This window comes from Pantherophis guttatus, chromosome 3 (assembly GCF_059756535.1).
Source record: "Pantherophis guttatus breed Tessera chromosome 3, ASM5975653v1, whole genome shotgun sequence".
Classification (NCBI taxonomy): Eukaryota; Metazoa; Chordata; class Lepidosauria; order Squamata; family Colubridae; genus Pantherophis; species Pantherophis guttatus.
This window is the reverse complement of record NC_142065.1, coordinates 4,457,783-4,484,446: the sequence shown is the minus strand read 5'-3', so window position 1 is coordinate 4,484,446 and position 26,664 is coordinate 4,457,783. Positions and strand designations below refer to the sequence as shown.

Below are 26,664 nucleotides of genomic sequence, written 5' to 3'. Positions count from 1 at the left end.
CCATTAATAGGCGGTTTCTGAAAACACTTAAGCAGGGCAATAAAAATAAGGATTAGGCTAGAAACAACACAGAGGCACACCAGAATGTTTCCTTTCCTGACTTCCTGACAGGATTAGCTCTGTAAAGTGGGGGAAAAAAAGGCTGTTGGAAGGAGATTTCGTCCAACAACTGGTTTGCTGAACTGCTCAGAAAGTTAACAAACGGTTCTTCTGAACCGGTGCGAACCGGATGAATCCCAACCTTTGCCTTGGCTCCTTCTTATGGTTAAATAGCATCACTACAGGGGTATTTTTGCATGAATATTAATTTATAAAATTTAGTAAAAACTAATAAAATAATATAACACACAGTTACTTATTTGCTTGCAGAAGTTATAAAAGAGCAACTATAAAAAAAACATATAATTCAGGAGTGTAGACATGCTTTGGAAGGATGAAGTGATATAAAATGTTAAATCTCTACGTTCAATCCTTGTGTCTGTATATTATTTGTACAGAGATCATTTTCCAAGAATTATGTCATTCTATAATTTACATAATGGGTACAAAGAAAGATGTGGTGTCGCTTTCAAATATTTTGCTGTACTTACTTGATTTAATTGTCTATCTCATATTGGTTTCTATATGTCTGCAAAAAATGAACAGAAATAACTAAGAATTGGGCTCAGAAGACCCTGTTGCCAACATTTCACTTTTTTAAAAAAAAATTATCTGTATAATTTTTATTGAAATTATCACAGTACGTATGTTATGTATATGTATACTTTTTAGAGCAGGCAACAGAATTTCATTTTTAATGTGTGCCAGTTTGCTCACAGAAAAAAAAGGCAAATAAAGATTATAATATCTTCTCCAGACTCCTTAGGAAGAATTCGGGACGATGTTTGGAGTTCCTTATTCTATAGTTCTAAGTGGGACCTATTGTCCAGGTTAGCTTCATACCAAAATCTTTCTTCTCTATCATGTACTGCAAAAAAATAAATAAAAAAATAAAAAAATCCACTCTATATTTACTGTATCTGTTTTACTTCTCCATTAAGTTGATGAATCTCCTAATTTATTTATTTATTTATTAGTCATATTTCTATGCCGCCCACTTCCCGAGGACTCTGGGCGGCTTACACCAAAGACAGTATACTAAATAGCATATTGCCCCCCAACAATCTGGGTCCTCATTTTACCCACCTCGGAAGGATGGAAGGCTGAGTCAACCTTGAGCCGGTGAGATTTGATCCGCTGATCTGCTGAGCTAGCAGTCAGCTGAAGTAGCTGCAGTACTGCACTCTAACCACTGCGCCACCTCGGCTCTCATGAAGATACTTTTAAGAACCAATTAATCTTTTCTTCGGTTTTTCCTTCCTTCCCTGAATCACTTGAAGAGTTTCATTTGATTATTCCTGCAAAATACTTTCTAGGGGTTCAGATTCCCCTTTCCTACTTTTTTTTCTAGTAACCAACTTGTCATGAAACTATGAATGGTGAGGTTTATTCTGCTAAATTAGCGTCTTACAAGCAATGTTTTGCTTATTGTCTCCACCTTGTGTTCAAATAGCACCATTTATCAGGAGTGAAATGCTCCCGGTTTGGACTGGATCGACCGATCCGGTAGCGATGGAGGTGGGTGGTTCGGAGAACCGGCAGCAAAAATCCCTGTGCCCCCCCATTGCCCAGCTGAGCCGCGCAATCATCAGAGGCTTTTTTTTAATTTTTTTTTTTTTTTCTACAACATCTTCGGCCGAAAAAATGCTTTTAAAAATAATTTTAAAAAAAAGCCTCTGATGATCGTGTGGCTCAGCTGGGATTGTCAAAGGGATCATCAGCTAATGATTCCAGCTGAGTTGCCTGATTGGCAGAGGCTTTTTTTTCTTTTAAATTCCTTTGACGATCCAAGCTGAGTTGCCTAATCAGCAGAGGCTTTTTTTTCTTTTAAATGCCTCTGAGGATCCAAGCTGAGTTGCCTGATTGGCAGAGGCTTTTAAAAGAAAAAAAGCCTCTGCCGATCAGGCAACTCAGCTGGAATCGTCAGAGCTTTTGAATGCATTTTTTTACAACGACTTTGCCAAAGAGGTTGTAGAAAAAATAGTTTTAAAAGAAAAAAAAATTGGCCTCACCCACCCAGTCACATTACCCCCACCACCAAGCCATGTCCACAGAACCAATAGTAACAAATTTTAGATTTCACCACTGACCTTTATGCTATTAAGTGAATGGCTTACAGGCAATATTCTGGTCTTTGACTCCCTCTTTTGATTAAACAGCAAAATATCCCAACACAGTCAGGAAGTTTTAAGATTGATGTTGATTCCTCATTAAACAACTTCAGTTAAAATTGGAAGGTTTTTTTTCCACGCACAATAAACTTCCTGAAATAACCACTTATAAAAGTCTTATTCAAAAAGAGCAGAGAACAAAGCAAAGTCAAATGTCTATGGACCTTCTCAGCCATCCAGGTCATGGTTGTCCCTGTTAAGGATATTGTTGTTGTTGTCACAAGTAAATGCCTTATTCTCCATTATGTAAATAGTATATGTACAGTATACCAGGGGTTAATTTATTTTCACTGCCTAATGTATATATATTTAACCACTCCCATATCTAGCTCCACCCCTTGTATATATAAGGAGCTGTATGCCTTTTCCCTGTGCTTCTATCTGTGATTATTCAGTGACTATAGAATGCCTTCTGTGAATAAACAGAGCTTTACTTGAATATATAATTCTTATTTCATTTATTGAGTCTGATCCTGAAAATATTGCAACAATCTGGTAGCAGAGGATGGTTAATTGACTCAATAAAAGATTCAACAATGTCTGAGAGAGAAAAATCGAGAAGCAAAAAAGTAAGACCCAACACAGGGCATATAGTAAAGAAATGGAAGCAGATCAAGAAATAATTGATGAATACGCAACTGAAATATCGAGAGAATCTGAAGACTGTACTACAGACAACGAAGAAATAATAGATGAGAATGATGATCAAAAAGAAAACGAAATAGAAAATAACGAACTCAGGTCAGAAATACTAAAACTTTTAAAAAGCCAAAAGAATGATGAAAACCTCATCGCGAACCTCCAAGACTTATTGAGAAACAACGGAGCAGCGAGAGAAAAGCACATCGTTACAGATGAAAATAAAGATTCAAAAACGGTGAGCGATTTGCCTGTAGATAAAAATGCAATGAAGGAGAGGAACAACGGTCCCGCGCAAAATTTTGAATGGCAGCCATCTTGGTTTCAACAGACCCCTAAAGTGAGCGAAGAAGAGCCAATCAGAAGGCAGGATTCAAAATATCTGGCGCGAAAAGACTTACTTGATGCAAAAAATAAAAGAGAAAAAATCTACACATCAGAAGAATCGGACACAGAAATTGAAGAAGACTCAATAGAAACTCAAGTAGAGTCTGCAATGAAAACGCTTTTTGCGACATTTGGATCAAAATTAAGAATCACTAAAGAATCAACGAAAGACTGCAGTAAAAAGATAAAGAAAAAAATAACAAGCAAACTAACTTCCCAAAATTCACCCGCTTCTATTCAAACGGCGAAAGCACCGGCGCCTGAACCTAGAGAGCCCTGCAGATACCAACCCACACCGCAAACGATCCCAGAGACCAGCGTTCTCAATAAAAGAAAAAGAGCACCCATCGCCACCAGGACTCCCAAGACCGAACCAGAGACCGAGTCATCCGAAGAAGAGCGATGCGAGGGAGCTGCAACGACGAGAACCTCTCACTACGACTTCAGGAGCGAAATGGACAATGCGCATGTGCAAAGCTACGCAGACAGCTTCGGAGCCCAAGAAAGACAGAGACTGCCATTTAAAGTCGTCGCTAGCATCCCCATGCCGTTCTGCGGTTACCAGCACTTAGAAGACCACGGACTTCCTCCAGTTGTAAGTAATGGGACTAACAATATTGGGAATTTACCCAATGATTTCCCAAAACTGAGAGTAGATGGTGTTAATTTACAAGAGTGGTGCCAACAGCTCCAGGTTGTCTTTATGAAAGAAAATTTATTATTTTTTATTACTAACCCTCCAAAAAGACCTTGGACTTTAAGATTGGACTGCCTACATCATAGAGCATTTTTCTTACTAATCTCCAGTATATCTCCTGCCATGTATCATAGTATTAAGTCAAATCTAACTGTATCAGAAATTGTTCAATGCATGTTTAAATTGTTTCATAGTGAGAGTGTAGCCACCACAACAAGAATGTCTAAGGATTTCTTCTCAGCCAGGTTAAAATCAGGGGTTACCATAAGTGAACATTTAATATATTTAAACAAAGTCAGAGCAGAATTACAATTAAGAGGAGAGATAATTTCAGACCAAACAATGAAGAGTGTTATCATTAATTCATTAGACCCATCTTGGGATAACTACATATCTCATTTAGATACAATCAATTTGGGATATTTATCCATAGAAAATCTATCTAATAGATTGATAGCTGAAGATAATTCGAGGAGAAGTCGTTATAACAACCACATGGAGCATAAGCAATATAAGAAAGTAGCATTTCAAGAGAGATATCATGAACCAATTAAATGTCACAATTGTGGATCCAAGGAACATAATAGAAGAGATTGTCCTAAATTCCTCAGAGATAAGCAAAGGACAGATCATAGAGATAGATATCATAACAGACAGTCATCCATTGACAGACATAGATATAGGAGTCCACCCATCTATAGGGAACATAGAGGGGGCAGGGATAATTCAAAAGATAGAAAATCTGGTTCACTGAATGGACTGAACAAACACAATAACACCAACATACATAGATCAGAGGATAACGATTGGCTCATCGATTCTGGAGCAACAAATCACACTACACATAATAAAAATATACTATCTTCATTTATAGAAGATAAATTTGTAATTAAAGTAGCTAATCAAGAAAAGGTTCAAGTCATAGGTAGAGGAAATATAACCTTACCTGGTCTAGGAAAAATAGAGGGGGTATTGTTAATACCTGAAATACCTCATAACATACTTAGTGCAATAAAACTAAGCAGAGATTCTGGCATAAATATTGTCTTTTCAAAAGGGAATGCAACATTAAGGAAAAATGAAACAAACATAGGTACTGTCATTATCAAAGGAGGCTTGCCTTACTTAATAACAAAAGAAAGATGTTTACACAACATTGATTCCAACATGGAAGATAACAATGACATAAATAATGAAGAGAATAGCAATAGTGATAATGAGGAACATGAGGTAATTCATAACAACAAAAACACATCCAATGATAAAAAACCTAATATAGGTAAACCTATTCATGATGAGTGTGCTCATGTCTTACATAGGAAATTAGGACATGCCAGTTTTCCTGTAGTACAGAAAATGATTGAACATGCTGAAGGTGTTAAAATAAAAAATTGTAAAAACTATTTAGAATGCTCAGTGTGTAAATCCACAAAACTCAAAACTAGCCCCAGGCCAAGAAAATCAACCAGATCAACCAAACAAATTTTTGAATTGGTACACATGGACCTGGTTGGTCCATTGACACCATCAATCACATATAGAAAACGCTATTTTCTAACCATTGTGGATGACTATAGTCATTATGGGTTTGTCTACACATTAAAACACAAGGATGAAACCTTTCAGAAATTCAAAGAATTTTACAAACGCATAGAGACACAACACAACATTAGAATAAAACAAATTATGACAGATAGAGGATGTGAGTTCATGTCAAAGGAATTCTCCCGATGGCTAAAAGACAAAGGGATGTTGCATTACACATCTAGTCCTTTCTCTGCATTTCAGAACGGGGTGGTAGAGAGAAAGAACTCGACACTACAAACCATGATTAGATCTACACTAGAAGATGCTGGTTTAGGTAAACAATTCTGGTCAGAAGCTTTACAATACTCCAATTACACCCAAAATAGGACTTGGTCCAGCATTGTGAACAAAACACCATATGAAGTGATGTATGGTAGGAAACCAAAGATAGCACACATGCACATATTTGGAGTCACTGCAGACGTACATATACCTAAACAATTAAGGCGTAAAGGTGAAAACGTATCCAGAAGACTTAAGTTCATGGGATACGAGACAGGTACAAAAGGATACAGATTTATTGATAACAATAACAAATTTATAATTTCAAGGACAGCAGTATTTCATGAACAGGCCAATTGGTCCAAAATACATCTTAATGAAATATTCCCAAACATCAATTCAGACACCAAACATCAAGATAAGAATATTGGAGAAGAAAACAATCACAGCACACACAAAAACAAAATTAGAACATGGACAAATAGTCAACATAAAATAAAAACTGATTCAGTAACAAAAAAAGAAGCAAGATATTTACATGACAATGATAGTATACCTGTGAGAACGATCAGAAGTAACAGAAATCAGGTGCCAAATAAATACAAAGATTATGTGATGTGTATGGATGGGGAAATAGTAACACCAAACACATATGAGGAAGTACTGAGACTTCCCCCCAAAGAAAGAGAAAAGTGGGAGTCAGCAATGACCAAGGAGATGAATAGCTTACAAGAATTGAATGTATTCACACCCACACAAGCACCAAAGGATAAGACCATTATTGGTACCAGATGGATATATAAAGTCAAAAATTTAGAAGGAGGCAATATTTTATATAAGGCTAGACTAGTCGCACAAGGTTATGCTCAAAAATATCCTGAGGATTATACAGACACATACTCTCCCACAGTAAGAACTGAGAGTGTTAAAACAGCTCTAGTTATAGCATCAGCACTTAATCTCGAGGTATTCCAATATGATATACAGACTGCATATTTACATGCAAAGTTAGATAAAGATATATATGTAAGAGCCCCTCATAGTCAATATACAAACAAAAATGATATATGGTTGCTAAACAAAAGTCTATACGGATTGAAACAATCTGGCAAGCGATGGTATGAATGTTTAGTCAAAGTACTCAAAACTATGAATTTTGATGCCACTTCTGCTGACAATTGTTTCTTTGTAAAAAAGGAAGGTGATTCTTTAGAATTTGTGTTAATTTATGTGGATGATATTTTGTATATAGGCAAAGATACAAAAAGGAGAGAAACTTTTGTAACAAAACTAAATGAACACTTTTCTTTAAAGTCATTAGGAAAGGTAAACAAGTATCTTGGAGTTCAAATTAGCAAAACAAAAAAGGGATTCAAACTCTCCCAAAGAGATAAAATTATAGAGCTTTTGAACAAATGTAACTTAAACGATGCCAAACCATGTGATACTCCTATGCAAACTGATTTTTTAAGAAACACTGATGAATCATCCCCAGAGTTTAAAGATAATACACTGTATAGATCTGTTATCGGTTCCCTTCTCTATATTTCCAACTGGACTAGACCTGATATTGCTTTGCCTCTCAACTTATTATCCAGGCATGTCAGCAAACCATTATTATATCATTGGGAAGCTGTCAAGAGGATATTAAGGTATTTAAAAAATAGTTTAGATTTTTGTTTATTATTAGAACCTAATAATGTAAAAGAACCCATTCTCACATGTTATGCCGATGCGGACTGGGCTGGTGATGTCACTTGCAGAAAAAGCACATCTGGTTATATATTTTTCCTTAACGAATGTCCAGTTTACTGGTACACTGGTAAGCAAGATTTGGTAGCTACATCAACTACTGAGGCAGAATATGTTTGTCTGTCTAAAGCTTCAAATAACCTCGTATGGTTCAATGACTTACTGTCTAATATTTGGAAAAAACCTTCATTGCCATATATCATACACGAAGATAACAAAGCTGCCATTGAAATATCTAGATCTGATGCTATTGGACAAAGATCTAGACATATAGATATAAAATTCAAACATGTGAGGCAATTATCACAGGACGGATTCATTAAAGCTATTCATTGCGAAACATCAGAGCAAATAGCTGACATTTTAACAAAACCTTTGCCTTCTAAACAACACAAATACTTAACTTCCAAGTTACAAGTTTTATATTGTTCTGAATCTGAGTGTAATTATTGTTATATGTCGAATCGGCATTTAGAGGGGGATTTGTCACAAGTAAATGCCTTATTCTCCATTATGTAAATAGTATATGTACAGTATACCAGGGGTTAATTTATTTTCACTGCCTAATGTATATATATTTAACCACTCCCATATCTAGCTCCACCCCTTGTATATATAAGGAGCTGTATGCCTTTTCCCTGTGCTTCTATCTGTGATTATTCAGTGACTATAGAATGCCTTCTGTGAATAAACAGAGCTTTACTTGAATATATAATTCTTATTTCATTTATTGAGTCTGATCCTGAAAATATTGCAACAGTTGTGTTACCAACCAGCAGAGTAAATGCACAAGGAAACGTTGCTGAGAGCAATAAATAAGAGATATGCAAACTGGTTTATCAAAAACTTACTTTATAGTAGAAAAAACAGTCTCATAGTCTCTAAACAAATTCCAAGTCTTTGCCAGTTAAATCAGTCCAGTAGTTACAGATATCTTCTTACCAAACAGACATTAGTTGGTTAGAATAACAAACTCTCTCTGGTTCACAAACCACGATGGTTACAGATCCATCCAACGATGATTAGCAGAATGTTAGCAACTCCTCACAATGGCAGCATATCATACTCTGGTAGCATATCACATCATCTTCATACACAATGGCAGCGTATCATAGCAGCAACTGAACACGTTACAATACCTTGCTTAAATACTCTCACAACCAGTGATTACCTAATTACAGCATGACTCAGCATTAAAGTCACATAATACATTTACAGATTAAGGTTACAGTACACATATATTGCCTGGACAACTTGTTAGGCTCAAACCATATCCTAACAGTCCCAAAGGTGCTTTTTTAAGAACTTCTTCAGCTTCTTCGATGGGAAGAGAAACATTTTCAAAGAAAAAATGAGAAAGTCCAGTTGCCTGTTGAAAAACACCTTTGGGAAAAGCAAAATCCTCCAAAGAAATTTAAATGCTTAAATTTCAAAATTTCAAAAATCTAAAAAGTGGTTGCAGGCTTTCCTTATACTGGAACAATTTCATCATTTTTGTCCACTTGCCATTTTAGAATCACAGTTTCAAAAAAACAAAACAAAACAAAAAACTTGTAGGTCTGTCTGTTCTATAGATCTTTTCCTGTAACCAATGAACTTTAGGATTAAGATAGCTCCTACCACTCTGTGGTGGCCCAGTGGTTAGAATGCAGTACTGCAGGCTACTTCTGCTGACTGCCGGCTGCCTGCAATTTGGCAGTTCGATTCTGACTGGATCAAGGTTGACTCAGCCTTTCATCCTTCCGAGGTGGATAAAATGAGGACCCAGATTGTTGGGGGCAAGAGGTTGACTTTGTAAACTGCTTAGAGAGGGCTGTAAAGCATTGTGAAGTGGTATATAAGTCTAAGGGCTAGTGCTATTACTATAAAGGGGCACGGTGGCTCTATGGTTAGAACCCAGGCTTGACGATCAACAAGCCCGAGTTCAAGACCCAAATACTGTGTGATGGGGTGAGCTCCCACCACTTGTTCCCGCTCCTGCTCACCAAGCAGTTCAAAAGCATATCAAAATGCAAGTAGATAAATAGGTACCACTTTGGTGGGAACCTATGCGGGGATGAGACGAGAGCCCCCATTGGGTGCTCCCAGGCAACGGTGACATCACCAACCTGGATATCCCTCTGAGTCCCATCAGCTGCCAAACAGCTCCGACACAGTAGGCTCCTGGCTTTCTATAAATTGTCATACACTAAATACTGTGGGGGCACCTACTATCTGGAACGAGCTCCCCCCAGAGATATGTAGGATCCCGGATCTGCGCACTTTCCGCCGTGCTCTTAAGACCCTCCTATTCCAGCAGGCCGGCCTGGCCTAATTTTCTCCCCTTCTTTTAAATTTTTTAAACTGAAATTTTAATTTGTTTTTAAATTATTGGGAATTTTAATTGTCTCGGGCGAAATTATTTAATTTGGTTTTAATTATGTTTTTTAACTTTTGTATTTATGTGTTTTATTTTGTGCCTGTTCACCACCCTGAGTCCTTCGGGAGTAGGGCGGTATACAAATTTAATAAAAGAAAAGAAAAAAATACTAATTCCAAACCCAGGTCCAACTATCATTTGGTCAAACCTTCAAATCACTGGAGTCAACTAATCAGCCACAGAATGCAACTCCTTTGCATTTTTATGATCTCCTTTACTGGATATTGATCACTTCCTTAGTAACTCAAACTTGGGAAATGGTCCGAATTTACAAGGAGGAAATAAGAGTTCCTCTTTTGCTCCTTCTGGTGTAGGAAAGATCTGTTGGGCAAGACGTGAAGTCATTCCAGATATTTCTCCTGCTGCTATCGGCATGGCTGCCTTGAGGTCTTTCAAGAGAATCCCTGGTCCTCTTCAGCTGCTGCTGCTGCTACTATTGCTTCTTCCGCGGGATCTGGGTGAGTGCTGATAGTTGAGATCGGGCAGGTTCCATTTTCAGATTTAAAACTAGAGTAGAATCCAGTGCAAGAGGAATGTGAAGGCTGCTTCAAGTTTGCTGTGCTCTTCTGAAGAGTGCGATGACCAGATTCCCCTGAAAAGGCCAGTCCCATATGTTAAATTTGGGGGAGGAGAAGATTTCTTTCATTGGTTCCACCCCAAGTGGTTACATGAGGAACAAGTGAGGAAGAATATCAGAGTTCTGGGATCAACTGGGACCACCTGGTTTGATCTGATCCTTGGGGTGGGGACTTCAAGATATTGGATCCACAGTCATTGTTTTCCAAGTCATCCTTCAGGCCGGACCACACAACTTTGTCAAAGGAGAATTATGAGCAGTGGCCAAGGCAGGGGAGAACAGACAGGAAGGCAAGATCATCAACAGATGTTGCTCATCCTTCGTTTGTTAGTAATTTAGGGCAGTTACTTGGTCAACCTTGAATTCTTCAGTGCGTCATAAGACTCTTTTCAAAAGTTTAACAGTGACTCTGATTTCTAGCCCTGTGAGAGGAAAGAAAACATGCCTAGAACATGCATGATTTTCTCTAAAGCCAACATGCTTTGATTTAGCTTCCACCTGTATTTTTAACACATGGCAGGAGTACTCTATCTCCCCCCTTTTTAAAATTTGTGGTTCTGGTTTTGAAATGGGTTGTTTTGTACCTTTCCCAACTGCACCTATCAACATCTATCAACATTTACACTTATATATCTATATACTACTAAATCTGTCCTGTTTGTCTGTATGTAACCATTAACTAGGAGCAACAGTGCAGCATAGATGGATAGTTTTTAAACCAGGGTATCTCGACTAGACTAGACTAGACTAACGTACAGAACAAATCCAACACCAGGCTTTATGATTCTCATGGAATTAAAATTTAGTAAATTTTATACCACAAGTTATGGAGAAATGAACTAAGATAGTGAAGTGAAAACACCTAGGAACTGACCAAGCTGACCCTAAAGGTGGAGTCAAATGCATCATCAGTTTGGCATCACTATGCCTCCGATTATGTCCATATTATCAATTTTCAGTTAAGATTTAAAGTAACAATCTCAAGCTTGTTCTCTTTTTCTTTCAAAGTGTACTAATGCATCCCTTTGCAACATTCCTTGTTGTGGCATATTGGAAATTTATTCTGTATATGTTATATATTTCTAAGACATTTTTTTCTGCTTCCCAATCTAGTGATTGAGCCAATTTTTAAAAAATCATTCTTGATATTCTTATTTATTGGCAGATTGTTGGCAGTTCACTCCCTTCTATCCAGGGCATAGCATTATAAGTGATGCTTGAGCAGGGTCCACATGATTATCTGGCATGCCACACAACCTCTTCACAATTTGTTTTCCTTGTTACCTTCTTGGAGGGGGCTTTGTGATACCCAAAGCAGAACATCTAGCTTCAGTCACAATTTTGTGCCATAAAACATCAACCTTGTGAATTCTCAGGTTTCCTCTTTTTGCTATGTACTCAAAATGGACAGGGATTAATACCTTTATTATCTATCTTTCTCTAAATCCCCTTTGAAGTCCGTTGACTCATATCTGGCACCAATTTGTAGATCAGATTCTTGTATAAAGGTAACATGAAATAAACTTGTAGGACTTTTGCATGTTATCCTGGTTCCTGATTTCTTGCACCTGACATTAGCGATCAGAATGCACGGGCAAATTTCTATTTTTATCTTATATTATCTTTATAACCTTTTAAAATTACCGGATTCTGTGCATCACTGTATTTGACTAATTTCCAAATAAGTTGGTGAGAACTAAGAAATGAGAAATGAGAAGAATACAGCACGGAAAAAAGGAAGAAATGAGAAAGGGTTAATGTCAGCACTTCAAGCTGCATTTACACTAGTGCTGACATAAGAAGGAGAAGGGAGGCATCTGGAAAGGGACGTTTGACTTTTCACCTACTTATTTTCCCTGGTTTAGGTTTAGATTTTATTAAATTTGTATACCGCCCTACTCCCGAAGGACTCAGGGCAGTGAACAGGCACAGGATAAAATACATAAATACAAAAGTTAAAAACAATTTAAAACCAAATTAAATAATATGGCCCACGACAATTAAAATCCCAATAAATTTAAAACAAATTAAAATTTCAATTTAAAATTTAAAAGAAAGGGAGAAAAATTAGGCCAGGCCGGCTTGCTGGAATAAGAGGGTCTTAAGAGCACGGCGGAAAGTGCGCAGATCCGGGATCCTTCGTATCTCCAGGGGGAGCTCATTCCACATAGTGGGTGCCCCCACAGAGAAGGCCCTCCCCCTGGGGGCCGCCAGTCAACACTGCTTGGCTGACGGCACCCAGAGGAGCCCCTCTCTATGAGAGCGTAACGGCCGGTGGGAGACTGCTTGTGGTAGTAGGCGGTCCCATAAATAACCAGGTCCTAAGCCATGGAGCGCTTTAAAGGTGGCAACCAAAACCTTGAAGCGCACACGGAAGACCACCGGGAGCCAGTGCAGCTCGCGCAGGAGAGGTGTCACACGGGAGCGCCATGTTGCTCCCATAACCACCCGCGCAGCCGGACTCTGCGCCAGTTGGAGCCTCCGGGTGCACCTCAAGGGGAGCCCCATGTAGAGAGCGTTGCAATAGTCCAGGCGGGAGGTGACGAGGGCATGAGTGACTGTGTGTAAGGAGTCCCGATCCAGAAAGGGACGCAACTGGCGGATCAGGCGAACCTGATGAAAAATCCTCCTGGTCACGGCCGTCAAGTGCTCTTCTAAAGACAGCCGTGAATCCAGGAGGACACCCAAGTTGCGAGCCTTCTCCGTGGGGGCCAGCGATTCACCCCCAATAGTCAGTGATGGTGTCAACTGACTATATCGGGACGTCGGAAACCACAGCCACTCGGTCTTGGATGGGTTGAGCCTGAGCCTGTTCCTCCCCATCCAGATCTGCACGGCCTCCAGACACCGGGACATCACTTTAAGGGCATCATTGGGATAATATCCCCTTGGAAATGGGATGGGAGGGGCGAAATTCCTTTGAGCCGGAGTAGTTTAGGGGTAGAATGACTTGGAAGATGGCCAATGAGTGCAGGGGAGTGGGGAACAGAAAGGGAGGGTTTTGGGGCTGGAAGTCAGTGTTGGCTTTGATGGAGTCAGGTTTAGAATGTCATGCTTAATAAATAGGAGTTTTTCTTCAAAGACTTTGTTTGAAATGCAATTTATTTGAGACGACCTCAAAACTTGACAGTTAATTTTGGCATACAAATATTGCTCAGTCCATCTAACTAACAAGATAGATGACCCAATGGCATTTTTTTTTTTAATTTTAAAAAGGGCATGTGAAAATGAAGATGTATGCAATGAGAAAGGTTAGCATTATTACTGAAACAAACCCTGGGCACACTATAAATAGATTCAGTCAGTTGGAACTTACAAGATCTAGGATGGAGGAACCGGCAAATGCCACCACTGCTGGCCCCTCCCCTCCCTGCCCCTCCCCTCCCTACCTCTCCCATTCACTCCTTTTCGTGCCTCGCCTTCCTAGAGTCACCCCCGTAGCATAACTGCTGCTGCTTTTTGGTTCCCTCGTTTGCTTCGACCACGCCGCCCAGCTGATCTCTGCCTGCTGAGTCTTCCTTCACTTCTCCCCAGCTACCTCCCCCACAGGCCAGCCATTCTTGCCTGCCTTCCCTGCAACCTTCTCAGTGGTCCCCATGGCCAGGCCCGCTTTCCTGCCTTCCCTACTCCCTTCCACATGGCTCGCAGGCTCACCGTTTTTTCTTTACCTGCCGTTCACCTTTCCCTCATGCCGGCAGCTCCCTTTCTCATTTCATCTCTACGAGGGGGACCCCCCCTCTTGGCCCAACCAGGTCTCTGTAATACCTGCCAGGTCCGCACCCCCTTCCTGTATTAGCTCACAAATGAGGGGGGCCTTATTAACCACGGACCTGGCGTTGCACAGCATCAGTCTAAGGCCTGGGCTCTGAAACTCTGGACAGCCGGGGAAACGAGAAGAGTCATGGGGGCCGAGGCATGCCACCACTTGGAGATAGTGGGTGCGTGGCCCCACAACCTGATGTGGTCCCCTACTCCCACCATATCTGCCCCTCCCAACCACGGTCCTGATAGAATCACCCTCCACCCTATCAGCACTGAGCTCCTCCACACCCCGCTCCCCGCCTTCCGTTCCATGCCCCTGTAACGAGCCTGACCTATGCCCCTCCCTCCCCACCCCCCGTCCTAAACCCCTTAAAAGATTACAAAAAGACAATTTTAAAAAACCCCACAACCCCCTCTTTGCAGCATGCCACCTCTCGGGGTTCCAAAGCCCGTCATCGAGGTAGGCCCTCAATAGAGTGGAGGGCCAAGCCTGCGAGAGGGGGGAGTCTCGCAGACCAAGAAGCTCCGCTGCGGAATACATCTTGACCACAGAGGATGGGAGCAACCATATCCTAGGGGTCCATATAAAAGGTCCAGGGGAGAGACATGGAATGGGAGTCTCAAAAGCATTTTCACAAGACCAGGTCCACTGTCCCCTCACAACAGAGGACGAAGTTAGGTTCCAGGTCGACCACAGTCCAAGGGGGGAGGATAGATCCAACCACCCTCTCACGGTGGTCTGGTCAACCAGTCGACCCCCTCTTGTGGTGAGATGGCAGCGATGAGCCAATGCAGACAGCACAGCACCCGGGGCTCAGGTCCAAAAACCGCCCTCTCACGGCGGTTGGTCCGATGGTCAACTCCCCTCTGCTGGCAGATACAAGAAAATTTGATATCATCCCAGTTCAGCCCCCAGCAGCTTTAGCTGTTCTTGCCTTCTGGCAGCTCTGCACATGCGTGCACTAGGAACAGGCTCCTCCTGTTCCTCTGCCTCTCTGCTGACTGACTCTGGAGGCTCCGGAGTCCGCACATCGCTCCCTGATGGCCCTGGCCCCATCTCTGCCTCCAACACAGAGCCCTCATCCGGGCCTTCCCCAGCCTCCAGGACTGGCCCATTGTCCTCTCCAGCCTCCCCACTGTCTGACTCCGCTGCCAGCTCTGCAGGCTGCTGGTGGACCACAACACCTTGCCCCACAGAAGCCTCCCCTATTCTATCCCCTGCTTGTTGCTGTGAAAGTAAAACTGAAACTGAAACGCCTCTCCTCTGCTTGTGTTTTGCATTTGGAACAAATTTCTTTTCAGGTGGGAAGGGGGAGTAGAACTCCTTAGCATCAGAGGGCTGTTTGGAAAGTAAAACAGTATTTGCTGTGTGAGCAAGAAGGAGACAGGAAGGAGCCTGGCTATGACTTAGTTCAACTGTTCTGTAGTAAAGCTGCTTACTGCTGTGAAAGTAAAACTGAAACTCGTCTCCTCTGCTTGTGTTTTGCATTTGGAACAGATTTCTTTTCAGGTGGGTAGGGTGAGTTGAACTCCTTAGCAGAAACTCCTGGGGCAGTTTATACTAAAACACACTAGAAAGATACAAGTTGAATAAAAGCGAATAAAATGCAAAACTCGCCCACTGTATAAATGAGCCCTCTGCATTCAAGAATGGTCAGATCATAAGCCAGAAGGTTGGCATTCAGGAAATGCAAATAATTCTTCTGTCCGAAGGAGCCACCAATGGTCCTTTCTCCCCAGAAGAGTGGTAACCACTTTCTAGAGGAAACACGGTTACAAAAGTGTCTCTTTTTTGTTTCAGTTGTTACAGGACAGAACGTAGAGATAACCCAACTTCCGGAAACCGTATCGGTGAAAGCTGGAGAGGACTTCACTCTAAGGTGTACATTGACTGGAGGAATTATACCTGGAGGCGTGCGGTGGCACAAAGGGCTGGACAGAAACAAGACCCCCATTTACAGTGATAAACAAGGATCTTCCAACAGGGGGGTCAGGGTCATCCCAGGATCCAACACGGACTTCAGCATCAACATCCAAAATGTCCGTCCTGAAGATGCCGGGACCTACTATTGTGTGAAGTTCAGGGCAGGGAACCGAGAGAGAGAGCTGGCTTCGGGGAAAGGCACTCTGGTCTCCGTGATTGGTAGGTGGGCCCCCCATTTGATTTCTGGGGATGGAGGGAGATGTTCCCAGTCAAAAGAGAGACACGTGGGAAGCTGAGTCTCTCTGTCCAAGATAAATCTTGGAGACTCCTGTATTGAAAACATTTACAGACCCCTCACATCCTGGACATAAATTGTTTCAACTCCTACCCTCAAAACGACTCTATAGAGCACTGCACACCAGAACAACTAGACACAAGGACAGTTTTTTCCCGAATGCCATCACTCTGCTAAACAACTCATTCCCACAACACTGTCAAACTATTCACTAAGTGTGCACTACTATTACTATTAGTCTTCTCACTGTTCCTATCACCCATCTCCTCCCACTTATGACTGTATGTCTGTAAGTTTGTTGCTTGTATCCTTACAATTTATATTGATATTGTTTCCTGATTGCTTGTTTGTACCTATGACTATCATTAAGTGTTGTACCTTACGATTCTTGACGAATGTATCTTCTCTTTTTATGTACACTGAGAGTATATGCACCAAAGACAAATTCCTTGTGTGTCCAATCACACTTGGCCAATAAAGTATTCTATTCTATTCTATTCTATTCTATTCTATTCTATTCTATTCTATTCTATTCTATTCTATTCTATTCTATTCTATTCTATTCTATTCTATTTTACTCTACTCTACTCTACTCTACTCTACTCTACTCTACTCTACTCTACTCTACTCTATTCTACTCTATTCTATTCTATTTTATTGTCTCTGAGAAACATCAACTGATATCTCTCTCTCTCTACTTTCTCCCTCAGCCAAGCCATCCCAGCCCTTGATTCGTGGCCCCACAAGAAGAATCACGGTGGGGTCTCTGGCCTCCTTCGACTGCTCCTCAGATGGATTCTCCCCCCGAGAGATCACAGTCAGCTGGTTGAAGGATGGGAAAGAGAAACAGGTTGACGAGATTAGCAACCTGGACTCTGATGGAACAGAGAGCATGTCATACAAAGCGGAGAGCAGGTTGATAATCCCGTTGGAGCAAGGAGACGTGAAATCTCAGCTGACCTGCCAGATCCAACACAGATCATTGGACAGTCCTCTCCAGCAGACCTTCGCACTTTGTGATGTCATAAGTGGTAGGTGAATCTTGGGTTGCAGAGAGGGATGAGGCCATGAGGTCCCAACCTAGTAGAGGGCCCTTCATGTAGAAGGAATACCACCAGGAAGAATAAAATTCTCGACCCATGGAAGCCCAGCAAGACCAGTCATGCTTTCTCAACTGAAGCTCCCTCACAGGGCTGTAGTTCTGGGGAACAGGTTTTTAGAATGTCCTTCTACTGTGTTTCCTCCAAAATATGGCCTAACCCGAAAACAAGCCCTAGTCTAATTTTCACGTCTGCACCTAATATAAGCCCTACACATTTCAAGGTGCTGGTGCTAACCTATAAAGCCCTTCATGGCTTAGGCCCGGGGTACTTGCAGGACCATCTCCAGCCGCTCTCCCACCATCATGTGCGCTCTCACACAGTTGGCCTCCTCAGGGTGCCGTCGGCCAAACAATGTCGGCTGACGGCCCCCAGGAGAAGAGCGTTCTCTGTGGGAGCCCCGACCCTCTGGAATGGATTGCCCACCGAGCTCAGGACAGCCCCCAACCTTCTTTCCTTCCGTCATGAGCTGAAGACGTGGCTCTTCCGTCAACTCAACTGATCCGTTTGGGGGTACACTGTCATAATTTTAAACTGTTTTAATAGGGTTGCCGTTTTTAATTTTATTTCATTGTGATTTGTATTGAATTTGTCATTTTGTAAGCCGCCTTGAGTCCCCAGGGAGAAAGGCGGGATATAAATCGCAATAATAAATAAATAAATACTCCTTCCAAAATAAGCCCTAATTAAGTCCCTCCCACCGTCTGGTTGTACAAGGTGGGGTGAGGTGCATGCATAAAAATCAAGCTAGGGCAGGGGTGGGGGACTGGAGCTGCCCCACATGCCCTGCACACATTTACCTTAGGACCACCGCAGCCAGGCCTCCCACGTCCTGACACCTGTTGCGCTGCTGCCTGGCTTCTGTGGCCACTTATGGCCACTTGTGACTGGATGTCACATGGTGCATCACACCAGTGTCACCCCTCACGGCAGAACGCTGCTTGGCACATCACACCAGTTCATGCGCGTAATGGCACAGCACACCATGCAGCCTCCTGCCATGAGCAGCTGAACTGGTGTGATGAGCCTTGCGGGTCATGCCATGAGCCGTGGCACCGGCATGACAGGCCATGCGGTGTCCTGCCATACGTGGCGGCACCAACCTTAATGGTCCTAAGGTAAACGGGTAAGACATCCCCTGAAAATAAGACCTGGTGCTTATTTTGAGGCCCAAAATAAAATAAGATCAGGTCTTATTTTTGGGAAAACACGGTATCTCTAGCTCTTTCCCCAGTGACTTACCGTATTTTTTGGAGTATAAAATGCACCTTAGTTTTTGGGGAGGAAAATAAGAAAAAAGCTGATTGGCGGATGGATCGGCCTTCCAGAATACCCCAATCAGCTGTTTTCAGAGGTGAATTTTAGCAACAGGTTCGTTGGTTATGAGTTCTGTGCCTTGTTTTGTTTGTTTTTTTGCCTCTGAAACTTTCTGAAACTCCGTTTCAGAAAGAACTTTTTTTTCTGCCTCTGAAAGCCTACAAAACAGAGCTTCAGAAAAAAAAAGGCTTTTTTTCTGAAGCTCTGTTTGGAGGCTTTTTTTCTGAAGCTCTGTTTGGAGGCTTTTTTTCTGAAGCTCTGTTTGGAGGCTTTTTTTCTGAAGCTTTTTTCAGAGGTTTTTATTCTGAAGGGCTATCTGTACTCTGTTCAATCTCCTTTCTTTGGTATTGGTATATAGATTAACCTCTTCCGATCTGTTGGTTATTGTGTCATTCTCCAGATTTGTTGGCATAGTTTGGTTAGAACCTTTACTGATTCTTCTTTTGTTTGCTTGCCATATTATTTTAGATAAAAACCTTTCAGAGGCTTTTTTTTCCCTGAAACTCTGTTTGGAGGCTTTTTTTCTGAAGCTTCTTTCAGAGGCTTCTTTCTGCTTCTGAAATCTCTGTTTGCGAGGCTGGGCAGGGCTACATTCGGAGTATAAGACGCACCCAGATTTTCACCCTCTTTCTTTGGGGGGGGGGGGGAAGGTGGTTCTTATACTCCGAAAAATACGATAATTGTCCTGGAATGATTTCCCCAATGCCACAATGGGAGAGCAGAATCACTTTGGACTTCCACCCCATTCTGCTTGGAGGAACCAGGAGTCCGAAGCTCTTTTGATTGATCGTCTTTGGCTTTCTTTGCTCAGTTCCTCCCAAGGTGCATCTTGAGATCAACCCACCTTCTCCCGTCCAGCTGAACTCCTCAGTGACGGTCACTTGCAACGCAGAAAGTTTTTACCCAGATGGTGCAACAATGGAGTTGTTTCCCAAGGATGCCCCAAGCAGAAAAGGAACGGTTGCACCGAGTATCTTGAATCCCGATGGGACCTTTTCCCTCAAAAGCAACCTAGAGATGATGGTCACCGAAGACAAGAACTCCTCCATGTTCCTTTGCCAGGTCCAGCATGATTCCCAGCCTCTGGTCAACGAAACCACCACGCTCTTCATTACACAGGAACTTGAAGAAAGTAAGTGTCTTTTGCTTTCTTCTGAAAATTTGCTGATTTACAGTTTGCAGCTTTTCCCTTTTTTTTTCAGGTCGTTTTTTAAAGATTTGATTGTATTACTCCTTAATATATCATGATTTAAATAGTCTTTCTTTAATATACTTAAGGTTTTGAGATAGGGGACCTTCAGAAGGAAGGGCCTGTCATATACGGAGCCCCTTCCCAGGAATATTTGTGTTTTCTGTTGCATTTTCTCTTCATAATATGAGCCTTGGTGGCGCAGTGGTTAGAGTGCAGTACTGCAGCCTACTTCTGCTGATCACCGGCTGCCAGCAGTTTGGCAGATCGAATCTCATCAGGCTTTAAGGTAAATATACTTTAAAGCACCTCCAGGATACAACGAAGGAGAAAGCAACACTTGGCTCCTGAATAAAAGTTTGCATGGACTCAAGCAATCGGGCAAGAGATGGTACGATTGCTTAGCCAAAGCTCTCAGCTCCATGGGTTTTACAGCCACTTCAGCTGACAAATGTTTTTTTACAAAAAAAGAAAATGATTTATTTGAGGGCATACTTGTCTATGTGGACGATATTCTGTACATAGGCAAACACAAGGACAAATGTGATAAATTCAATGACTGCCACTGAATTGGGGAGCCACTTCTCCTTAAAATCACTAGGTAAAATTGACAAGTACCTAGGAGTCCATGTGACTAAGACTGATAAAGGGTTCTGACTTTCACAAAAAGAAAAAATCATGATACACCCATGCAACCAGACTTTCTGAAAAGTATATATGATGAGTCTGAAGCCTTCAACGACAACAATTTGTACAGGTCTACCATAGGATCGCTATTGCACATAGCCAATTGGACTAGACCAAGTCAAAAGAGTCAAACTATTCACTAAGTGTGCACTACTATTACTATTAGTCTTCTCATGGTTCCTATCACCCATCTCCTCCCACTTATGACAGCATGACTGTAACTTTGTTGCTTGTATCCTTACAGTTTATATTGATATTGATTGTTTCCTGATTGCTTGTTTGTATCCTATGACTATCATTAAGTGTTGTACTTACGATTCTTGACGAATGTATCTTCTCTTTTTATGTACACTGAGAGCTTATGCACCGAAGACAAATTCCTTGTGTGTCCAATCACACTTGGCCAATAAAGTATTCTATTCTATTCTATTCTATTCTATTCTATTCTATTCTATTCTATTCTATTCTATTCTATTCTATTCTATTCTATTCTACTCTACTCTACTCTACTCTACTCTATTCAATTCTATTTTATTGTCTCTGAGAAACATCAATTGATCTCTCTCTCTCTCTATTTTCTCCCTCAGCCAAGCCATCCCAGCCCTTGATTCGTGGCCCCACAAGAAGAATCACGGTGGGGTCTCTGGCCTCCTTCGACTGCTCCTCAGATGGATTCTTCCCCCGAGAGATCACAATCAGCTGGTTGAAGGATGGGAAAGAGAAACAGGTTGACCAGATCAGCAACCTGGACTCTGATGGAACAGAGAGCATGTCATACAAAGCGGAGAGCAGGTTGATAATCCCGCTGGAGCAAGGAGACGTGAAATCTCAGCTGACCTGCCAGATCCAACACAGATCGTTGGACAGTCCTCTCCAGCAGACCTTCGCACTTCGTGATGTCATAAGCGGTAGGTGAACCTTGGGTTGCAGAGAGGGATGAGGCCATGAGGTCCCAACCTAGTAGAGGGCCCTTCATGTAGAAGGAATACCACCAGGAAGAATAAAATTCTCGACCCATGGAAGCCCATCAAGATCAGTCATGCTTTCTCAACTGAAGCTCCCTCACAGGGCTGTGGTTCCGGGGAACAGGTTTTAGAATGTCCTTCTACTCCAAAATATGGCCTACCCTGAAAACATGCCCTAGTCCGATTTTCACGTCTGCACCTAATATAAGCCCTACCCCTTCCAAAATAAGCCCTAATTAAGTCCCGCCCACCGTCTGGTTGTACAAGGTGGGGTGAGGCGTATGCATAAAAATCAAGCTAGTGGCTCAGCAGACTGATAGCATTGTGATTAACACCAGCTGTCTGCAATTACTGTAAGTTCGAATCTCACCAGGTTCAAGGTTGACTCAGCCTTCCTTCCTTTCTAAGGTAGGTAAATTGAGTACCCAGATTGTGGGGGCAATAAGCTGACTTTGTATAAATATACAAAAGTATGAAGGCTATTGTTTAACGCATTGTAAGCCGCCCTGAGTCTCCGGAGAAGGGCGGCATATAAATCAAATTAAAAAAAAAAAAAAGCTAGGGCAGGGGTGGGGGACTGGAGCTGCCCCACGTGCCCTGCACACACTTACCTTAGGACCACCGCAGCCAGGCCTCCCACGTCCTGACACCTGTTGCGCTGCTGCCTGGCTTCTGTGGCCACTTATAAATAAATAAATAAATAAATAAATAATTTTATTTCTACACCGCCCTTCTTCCGAAGGACTCAGGGCGGTGTACAGCCTATTTAAAAACACAGAAACAAAACAACAATTTAAAATTTAAAATCATTAAATAATTAGGCTCCAATTAAAATCCCAGAAATTTAAAATACCCCAATTTAAAACGTTATGTTAATAGCCCTGCCTGGCGGAACAACAGGGTCTTCAGAGCGCAGCGGAACACCCGGAGGTCGGAGATCTTACGTATTTCGGGGGGCAGTTCATTCCACAGGGCTGGGGCTCCCACAGAGAAGGCCCTCCCCCTGGGTGTCGCCAGCCGACATAACTTGGCCGATGGCACCCTGAGGAGACCCTCTCTGTGGGAGCGGACTGGTCGGTGGGAGGCTATTGGTGGCAGAAGTCGGTCTCGAAGGTACCCGGGTCCTATGCCATGGAGCGCTTTAAAGGTGGTAACCAACACCTTGAATCGCACCCGGAAGACCACTGGGAGCCAGTGCAGCTCGCGCAGGATGGGTGTCACATGGGCGCAACGAGTTGCACCCATAACCACCCGCGCGGCCGCATTCTGGACCAGTTGGAGCCTCCGAGTGCTCTTCAAGGGGAGCCCCATGTAGAGAGCATTGCAATAGTCCAACCGGGAGGTGACAAGGGCGTGAGTGACCGTGCGCAAGGCGTCCCGATCCAGAAAGGGCTGCAACTGGCGGATCAGGCGAACCTGATAAAAGGCCCCCCTGGCCACGGCCGTCATGTGCTCTTCTAAAGACAGCCGTGCATCCAGGAGGACACCCAGATTGCGAGCCCTCTCTGTGGGGGGCAAGGATTCACCCCCAATAGTCAGCGATGGCACCTGCTGACTATATCGGGGCGCCGGAAGCCACAGCCACTCGGTCTTGGAGGGGTTGAGTCTGAGCCTGTTCCTCCCCATCCAGGCCCGCATGGCCTCCAGGCAGCGGGACATCACATCAAGGACATCGTTGGGGTGGTCTGGGGTGGAGATGTACAGCTGAGTATCATCAGCGTACAGATGGCACTTCACCCCAAAACCACGGATGATCTCACCCAGCGGCTTCACATAAATGTTGAACAGGAGAGGCGAGAGGACCAACCCTTGCGGCACTCCCCATGCGAGATGCCTCGAGGTCGACCTCTGTCCCCCTGCCAACACAAACTGCGAGCGGTCGGAGAGGAAGGAGGAGAACCACCGCAGAACGGTGCCCCCTATTCCTAACCCCCTCAACCGCTGCAGCATGATACCATGGTCGATGGTATCAAAAGCCGCTGAGAGGTCTAATAGGACTAGGACAGAGGAGCAACCCCTGTCCCGAGCCCTCCAGAGATCATCCACCAACGCGACCAATGCCGTTTCTGTGCTGTACCGCTGCCTGAAGCCCGACTGGTATGGGTCCAGATAGATAGCTTCATCCAGGTGCTGGGGAAGTTGTCGTGCCACCACGCTCTCAACAACCTTCGCCACAAAACGAAGGTTGGAGACTGGACGATAGTTGGCTAATTCAGCCGGGTCCAGGGAAGGCTTCTTGAGGAGGGGCCTCACTACCGCCTCTTTCAAGGCGGCAGGAAAGGCACCCTCACTCAGAGAAGCACCTATAATCCCCTGGAGCCAGCCTCGTGTAACCTCCCGGGAGGCCAGCACCAACCAGGAGGGACACGGGTCCAATAAACACGTGGCGGCACTAATCTTACCCAGAACCCTGTCCACATCCTCGGGAGTCACAGGATCAAACTCCTCCCAGATAACATTCTCAAGACCTGCCCTCGTCTCCTCCCGTGGACTCATCCAGTCGGAGTCCAAGCCATCCCGAATCCGAGCGACTTTATCGTGCAGGAATTGCACAAAATCCTCAGCACGACCCTGCAAGGGATCTTCCCGCACTCCCCCCCGGAGGAGGGAGTGGGTCACCCTAAACAAGGCGGCTGGGCGGTTCTCTGCAGATGCGATAAGAGCGGAAAAGTGGTTAGACTTTGCTGCTTTTATCGCCACTAGGTAGGTCTTGATATAAGACCTCACCTGTGTCCGGTCGGAATCGGATTGACTAGTCCTCCAAATGCTCTCTAGGCGTCTTTTCCGACGCTTCATCTCTCTCAGCTCCTCAGAGAACCAGAGCCACTTGTGACTGGATGACACATTGTGCATCACACCAGTGTCACCACTTACGGCAGAACCCTGCTTGGCACATCACAGCAGTGTTGCCATTCATGCGCGTAATGGCACAGCACACCATGCAGCCTCCTGCCATGAGCCGCCGAACTGGTGTGATGAGCCTTGCGGGTCATGCCGTGCGTGGCAGCACCAACCTTAGTGATCCTAAGGTAAACAGGTAAGACATCCCCTGAAAATAAGACCTAGTGCTTATTTTGAGGCCCAAAATAAAATAAGATCAGGTCTTATTTTTGGGAAAACACAGTATCGCTGGCTCTTTCCCCAGAGACTTACCGTATTTTTTGGAATATAAGATGCAACTTAGTTTTTGGGGAGGAAAATAAGAAAAAAGCTGATTGGCGGATGGATCGGCCTTCCAGAATACCCCAATCAGCTGTTTTCAGAGGTGAATTTTAGCAACAGATTCATTGCTTATGAGTTCTGTGCCTTGTTTTGGTTTTTTTTTGCCTCTGAAACTTTTGAAACTCCGTTTCAGAAAGAACTTTTTTTTCTGCCTCTGAAAGCCTACAAAACAGAGCTTCAGAAAAAAAAGGCTTTTTTTTCTGAAGCTCTGTTTGGAGGCTTTTTTTCTGAAGCTTTTTTCAGAGGTTTTTATTCTGAAGGGCTTTCTGTACTCTGTTCAATCTCCTTTCTTTGGTATTGGTATATAAATTAACCTCTTCCGATCTGTTGGTTATTGTGTCATTCTCCAGATTTGTTGGCATAGTTTGGTTAGAACCTTTACTGATTCTTCTTTTGTTGCTTGCCATATTATTTTAGATAAAAACCTTTCAGAGGCTTTTTTTTTTTCTGAAACTGTTTGGAGGCTTTTTTTCTGAAGCTTCTTTCAGAGGGTTCTTTCCGCCTCTGAAATCTCTGTTTCTGAGGCTGGGCAGGGCTACATTCGGAGTATAAGACGCACCCAGATTTTCACCCTCTTTCTTTGGGGGGGGGGGGGTAAAAGGTGGTTCTTATACTCCGAAAAATACGGTAATTGTCCTGGAATGATTTCCCCAATGCCACAATGGGGGAGCAGAATCACTTTGGACTTCCACCCCATTCTGCTTGGAGGAACCAGGAGTCCGAAGCTCTTTTGATTGATTGTCTTTGGCTTTCTTTGCTCAGTTCCTCCCAAGGTGCATCTTGAGATCAACCCACCTTCTCCCATCCAGCTGAACTCCTCAGTGACGGTCACTTGCAACGCAGAAAGTTTTTACCCAGATGGTGCAACAATGGAGTTGTTTCCCAAGGATGCCCCAAGCAGAAAAGGAACGGTTGCACCGAGTATCTTGAATCCCGATGGAACCTTTTCCCTCAAAAGCAACCTAGAGATGATGGCCACTGAAGACAGGGACTTCTCCATGTTTCTTTGCCAGGTCCAGCATGATTCCCAGCCTCTGGTCAACGAAACCACCACGCTCTTCATTACACAGGAACTTGAAAGAAGTAAATGTCTTTTGTTTTCTTCTGAGAATTTGCTGATTTACACTTTGCAGCTTTTCCATTTGTTTTTCAGGTCGTTTTTTTAAAAGATTTGATTGTATTACTCCTTAATATATCATGATTTAAATAGTCTTTCTTTAATATACTTAAGGTTTTGAAATAGGGGAGCTTCAGAACGAAAGGCTTGTCATATACGCAGCCCCTTCCCAGGAATATTTGTGTTTTCTGTTGCATTTTCTCTTCATAATAATGTCCTGTCGCATGAGCCTTGGTGGCACAGTGGTTAGAGTGCAGTACTGCAGGCTATTTCTGCTGATCACCAGCTGCCAGCAGTTTGGCAGATCGAATCTCATCAGGCTCAAGGTTGACTCAGCCTTCCATCTTTCCGAGGTCCGTAAAATGAGGACCCAGATTGTTGGGGGGGGGGGGGCAATAGGCTGACTCTGTAAAACTCCTTAGAGTGGGCTGGAAAGCACTGTGAAGCGGTATATACAGTAACATATACAGTGAAATGTAAAATTTGTTACTACTGGTTCTGTGGGCATGGCTTGGTGTGGGGGGCACCAATAATGT

At 43.1% G+C, this 26,664-nt stretch overlaps 1 protein-coding gene across 1 annotated transcript; it reads left to right on the top strand.

Annotated features, from left to right (window-relative positions):
- Nucleotides 1-10,346: 10,346 nt before the first annotated feature.
- LOC132709973 (signal-regulatory protein beta-1-like) lies at nucleotides 10,347-26,177 on the top strand. Its single transcript, XM_087888866.1, has 6 exons — nucleotides 10,347-10,431; nucleotides 16,114-16,455; nucleotides 17,242-17,562; nucleotides 19,760-20,080; nucleotides 21,412-21,732; nucleotides 25,774-26,177. The coding sequence occupies exons 1-6, from the start codon at nucleotides 10,347-10,349 to the stop codon at nucleotides 26,175-26,177; spliced, it is 1,794 nt and encodes a 597-aa protein (XP_087744992.1).
- The last annotated feature ends 487 nt before the right edge of the window (nucleotides 26,178-26,664 follow it).

Bases quoted from the DNA above. Each gene is read 5' to 3' on its own strand.
- LOC132709973 (XM_087888866.1), top strand. From the start codon at position 10,347: ATGGCTGCCTTGAGGTCTTTCAAGAGAATCCCTGGTCCTCTTCAGCTG. The intron at 10,432-16,113 runs GTGAGTGCTGAT...TTTTTGTTTCAG, and splicing joins GCTTCTTCCGCGGGATCTGG to TTGTTACAGGACAGAACGTA. The intron at 21,733-25,773 runs GTAGGTGAACCT...TTCTTTGCTCAG, and splicing joins ACTTCGTGATGTCATAAGCG to TTCCTCCCAAGGTGCATCTT.